Genomic DNA, 5,622 nt, shown 5'->3' with positions numbered 1-5,622 from the left:
AATAAATAAATAAATAAATAAACAACAACAACTTTTACTAGCCCCTATGGGCTGTGTGTCAAGCAACATTCTTAGTACTACTATAAAATCAAAATATCAAACATTTCTGAAAATGTTGAAGACGCTCTACATTCTACAGTAATACATATCCAGAATTTAAATTATTTACGTAAAATAAGCATCTACAGGTTACCCATATGCACATTTACTCTTATTGGATCCTGAAATTATGTATGTACCAAGAAATGCTTTAAAATAAATTTTTGTGTGATCTTTGTCAGTAGAGGCCTAATTTGTACATCACTTCTCAGATCTATGCACCCACAGTCACCTAGATTTCTCTGCAGAAGGGTCTGGGAGGCAGAAAGTTCAAGCAGCCTGGCCTCAATGGAGAAGAAACTCCTCACAGGTCACTCTAAGGCTAGAGCGCACCTTACACAATGGCACCCTCTGTATCGTCATCAAGAACAACAGTTCTCTGGTGATGAAATGAAGAGATGGGAACTCAAAAGCTAGAACTATGACTATCGCACCACGGTTCTGCAATGTTCTATGCCCACGGGCATTTTGTATGTGGTGCTCAGACACACAGTAAGAACTTAGTGTGCAAGAAGAACCACAGTGAGGGTACATGCCTGTGTTTAAAACAGTAGTGCCTTGGCTTTCAAATGCTGATGCCACTTGGGCTGGCTCAGCACTTAAAGGTAATGACTGCTCTTCCAGAGGACCCAGGTTCAACTGGCATCATCCACATTGAGGCTCATTAACTCTCCTTAACGCAGGTTCCAGGGGATCTGATGCCCCCTTCTGGCCTCCATAGGCACTGCATATATGTGATGCACAGACATACATGCAAGTTGAACACCCATACACATAAATAATAAATAAAAGTTAAATATTTTTAAGAAGAAAAGCTTAAGTTATGTGAAAAATAAACTTACCAAGTAATTTAAAAAGAATTAATGATATGAAAGATAACTAAACTGTATTAAAGAAATAGATTAAGATGTCTGGATAGTAGGTCTTAAGTTTTATAATTGTTCTGATTGCTTCCAGATAATTCTAGGTCTGTGCTTTCCCTGTATACTGGGTTTTTTTTCTGAAGGTCTGTTAAACATGAAATTTCTTAGATTAAGAATAGAGTCCTAAATAAAAGCTAAAGATTCAAGAAATAACATCTAATATCTATGATCAGAGAAGACTGGCTTGGTTTGTCTTATCTCTCTTTCTCTCTGCCTCTCACACAGCCTGAAGTTCTGGATCAAATACAGAATTTGAGGGAGCTGTGGATGGATAACAATGCGTTGCAAGTGCTGCCTGGGGTACGTAAGCTTTGCCATGCATGTGTTCTGACTTGCTGAAGGTTGATTATGTTTTTAATCTTAATCCCACATCTGCGTTCCCAGTCCTTGGAATTAACACTTTTTAGGACCTCAAGCACTAAGTGCTTCTCACAGGTTTGTCTTTAATCATCTAAGTCTTTTGTGACTTGCAAAAAGAAAAAAGCTGAGATTTCTCTCGATATCCATTACCTACTCAGTGGATTTTAAAAGCTGATAAGTTCACAGTCGTATTCTTAATATGTGTTTTATTTCACAAAATCAGCCTTATTCTCACAGGTAACTGTACAGCTGTCCTTCCTCTTGCTGCTAGAATTCTACACAAATGAAATGGCTTTCTCTGTTTCTTATCCAGTAGAACCCACTTACAGCTTTGAAAATCACAAGGATCACACAGTATCCAATAAAAACTGCACCCGAGCCAGGTTTTCCTTCTGTGAGAGGATAGTTTCATTACACCTCCCTGGCCAGGTTCAATTGTTGGAGCTGAAGTTCCATCTAGTGAGAGAATGATTTCAGTAACAGCCTTGCTACATGCACTGGAAAGAGTGTGTGCTCACATATCCATCAGACCAAGCCCCTGCTTCCCGCCTTTTCTGGTCACCTCAACACACATGTCACTCAACTAAGGGTCCAGGCAAGTGGAGGAAATTATTTTTCAGCCAGGACTGAGGCTTCAATATTTCTGAAAAGCAAATTTTTCTCTTCTTTTGAATTTACTTTAAATTATTTCAGGTATAAGATGCTTAAGACATTTGTTCTCTCTAAATAAACATGAGGTCATAGAAAAGAAGATTTATCAGGTGAAATTAAAGATTTTTTTTTAATTTGGAAGGACTACATCTATAGCATTGCAGGCATAAACTGGGAAGTTTGTACATCTCATGCTTATTGATTTATACAAAACAGTTTATTAATATGATCAGAAACGATGTCAGTGTCAGAGCACAGAGGTCATATAGCCAACTCCCTCAATTGTATTTTTTGGGAGACTCACATAATAATAACTCCAGAAATGAAAATGTATGAGTTTAAATGGTTTGTTATTTTATTTGTTTGTTTGTTTGTTTGTTATTTTTGGATTTTCAAGACAAAGGTTTCTCTGTGTAGCCCTGTCTATTCGGGAACTAGTTCTGTAGACCAGGCTGGCTTTAAACTCAGAGACTCTCTGCTCCTACCTCTCAAGGGCCAGGATGGAAGGTGTGGACCACCACATCTGGCTTAAGCAGCTTTTTACTAGTCTCCTGCTCTGAGATTATATTGCAGTCTGTTGCTGCTTGCTTGATAACTTTTATCATAGGTAAATATATAGAGAAAGCCACAGTCTGTACAGGTCTGAGTCACAAGCAGTTTCAGACATCTATCGACTATCTTAGAACTTATCTCTCTGAATGAAGGGAGGCCAGTGTATATAGTCCTGGAAAATGAAGATAAAATGCCTCTTAATTCCTGAACAGAGTTGGGAAAGTCAGAATGTTACCTAGCTACAAGTGTGAATATATTCATTTACACAAAGCCACTTACTTTGCATTTACTGTTCCTGAGGCACTGCCTAACAGAGCTTATAAATATTCATTCTTTGGATCCTCAGAAAAACCCTATGAGTAGGTTCAGTCCAGCTCAGATCACAGAGCCAGTGAACCCTGGTCTATAATCAGAGCAGCTGCTTTTGTACAGAAGTGTTTGACCTAACTGTGTAACTGTGTGTGTGTGTGTGTGTGTGTGTGTGTGTGTGTGTGTGTGTGTGTGTGTTCTCTAGAGCCTGTTGAAGGTACAGGTGAGAATCAGGGTCACTGCACCTTCTGTAGTGGTGATATTTGCAGAATCCAAAGGTCTAAATAAGTAAAAGGTGAGATGGACAATCTGTCTAGCCTGTCTCTTTCAAAAATTTTGCATCTAATCCACTAGCTCAGCTGTAGTTCATGACTAATTTTACTTAGTATGCTTTAATTTAATTTAATTTTGCTATGCTCTGCATGTGAGTTCTCCATTCCTCCCAGCTTAATTGGCCCCAGATTTCTATCCAGTTCTACATGGCTTTGGCAGCCTGCTCATGTCCAGTCCAACCTGTCAATCAGTCCCAAAGATGAACAACCTTCATGTTTACTGTGAAGAGATGTGGAGGGACAGCAAATCCACTTTTTCCTTTGCTCATGCATCCTAACATATTAAGTTAATATGCTTTTAGAAGTCTAGACTAAGGGGCTGGAGAGATGGTTCAGTGGTTAAGAGCACTGGCTATTCTTCCAGAGATCCTGAGTTCAATTCCCAGCAATGACATGGTGGCTCACAACCATCTGTAAGGGGTTCTGATGCCTTCTTCTGTTGTGTCTGGAGACAGCTACAGTGTACTCACATAAATAGTCCAGACTCTTGCTTTCTACTCATTTTCCATAACTCAGAGAGGCAAATAGGACGATCGAGTATTTCCTCCTCTACAAAGCTCTCTCTTACAGCTATTGACCAAATGGTGCTTAAAATTATATTGTTTCTAAATAGTCTGGCATCTTTCTCATCTTGTGATTGCCACTCTTTCTTCTGTCATTCACTTGTGGACCCCTCTGCACCCAGAGTAGTGCTGAAGCAAGATAATTTTTCCCAAGGGTTGGAGACCTTTAGAAGGTATTTGAAAGACTCAAAAATAGACACCCAAGTGTTGTTTCCATTCCAGGAAATGTTTAGAAACTGCATAGCAAATGCTGGTCTGTGCTGGAAAGAGCAAGACAGCTTTGAGAGCAGCTTCAAAGATGGAAAAAACACCTCCCAATTAAAGGACAGTAGTATGACTACAATGCAAAAGTACAGAGGGCCCTTTTTCCCTGGCAAAGAGAGGGTTAACATGCTCTATCTCCTTGGGGTGGGGCATGATAATAAAGTGACAGCTTTAATCAAATGTCATTCTTCTGAGTGCGCAACATGCTACCTGCAACTGACATTGCCTCCATTCAGGAAGGCCAGCTCCTCAAATGTCTGCTTCCACCCAGTTCACAGTGACCCAAACAGGCAGGAGGAGGCCCTGAGTTAATAAAGGGGTATTGGAGACAGGATGACCTTTTGTCCAATCCAGATAAAGTTCCGTTTCAGCGCCAAACATCATTCTTGGGGCAACCTGAAAAGGTCACACAGAAAGTATGTGCTTGTGTGTGTTCTTCAAGAATGAAGAACTTTCTCTATTCTCCAGCTTCTAGAAACACTGCATGCAGTTTCCCTGGCCTCTTCAGATTCCCTTTTTTGATGAGAGCCTCCTCACTCAAGGTCAAAACCCCATTCTGGGCAACCTTCTGTTCCTCTAACAACCCACAAATGCAGGATCCAAAGGCCCTGTCCTCAGCACCGGTGGTTGTGGAGCCTGAACTGTTAGGAAGCTTTGCGAGGGGCTTTCTCACAACTCCCTCACAGGCCAACATGCCCAGGTCTGTTTCCTTCCTTCCCTGCCTTTCCTGTCCTCTATTGCTGACTCTCAGAGGACTCCATCCTGAATTTCAGTCATTGCCTTGGCTTCCTAGGAAACTTCATCCACAACCTTAAGCTCTAAGCATTAGTACCAATTAGAAGGCTGCTTTAGACAGTGACTCTAAGATGGGCTGGGGAATCTGTTTTCCTGCCAGGCCCAGGGAAAGGTGGGGATGGGAGTCACTGTAGCTAGTCTGATTGTAAATTGCATTTTATGAATATAGAATATTAAGTTTAAAAAATATATAAAACCCTTAACTCAGTACCAATAGAGTTGACAAATTTTTGCTATCTTATTTATACTCAAATAAGTACAGACAAATGGTAAGGTGCCCATAGGTGGATCAAATGACTGAACTACCAAGCAACCCAAATGCATGAGGCACTTATCTGCAAACATCCTGAAACAAAGGAAGATGGAAACTTTTACCCAGCTGTTTCCTGTTGTCCACCTACAAGTTGAGTGACCACAAGGTAGAAGCTGACCCTCCCACCCTATGCAGTCAGTCAGAAATCCTTGATTTGACTTCACATTTTCTTGAGCCCATCCTTCTTCCTCCTTATGTCCACTGCCTTATGTACCTAGCTATTACACATACAAAATACTCTGTCCAGTATTTTGGTGTCTAGGGGATTCTGTCCAGTAGTTCCTTGGTCTCTAGGGGATTCTTCCAAGATCCTGTATACCACAGACCAAAATCTACAAATGCCGAAGTTCCTTATAAGAAATGATGCAGCCAGGCGGTGGTGGCGCAAGCCTTTAGTCCCAGCACTTAGGAGGCAGAGGCAGGAGGATTTCTGAGTTCGAGGCCAGCCTGGTCTACAGAGT

General features: G+C 40.9%; 1 protein-coding gene across 15 annotated transcripts in view; it reads left to right on the top strand.

Moving 5' to 3' along the window:
- Lrrc7 (leucine rich repeat containing 7) overlaps positions 1-5,622 on the top strand; it is a 444,829-nt gene that overhangs the window by 323,845 nt on the left and 115,362 nt on the right. For all 15 annotated transcript variants that reach the window (XM_021197138.2, XM_029537669.1, XM_029537671.1 and 12 more), the window contains one exon: positions 1,248-1,322. In XM_021197138.2, the coding sequence (XP_021052797.1) occupies positions 1,248-1,322 (75 nt within the window). The remainder of the gene's footprint in view (positions 1-1,247; positions 1,323-5,622) is intronic.

The sequence above is a fragment of the Mus pahari genome, chromosome 4 (assembly GCF_900095145.1).
Source record: "Mus pahari chromosome 4, PAHARI_EIJ_v1.1, whole genome shotgun sequence".
NCBI lineage: Eukaryota > Metazoa > Chordata > Mammalia > Rodentia > Muridae > Mus > Mus pahari.
The sequence above is the reverse complement of the archived record's forward strand: the minus strand, read 5'-3'. Positions and strand labels throughout refer to the sequence as shown.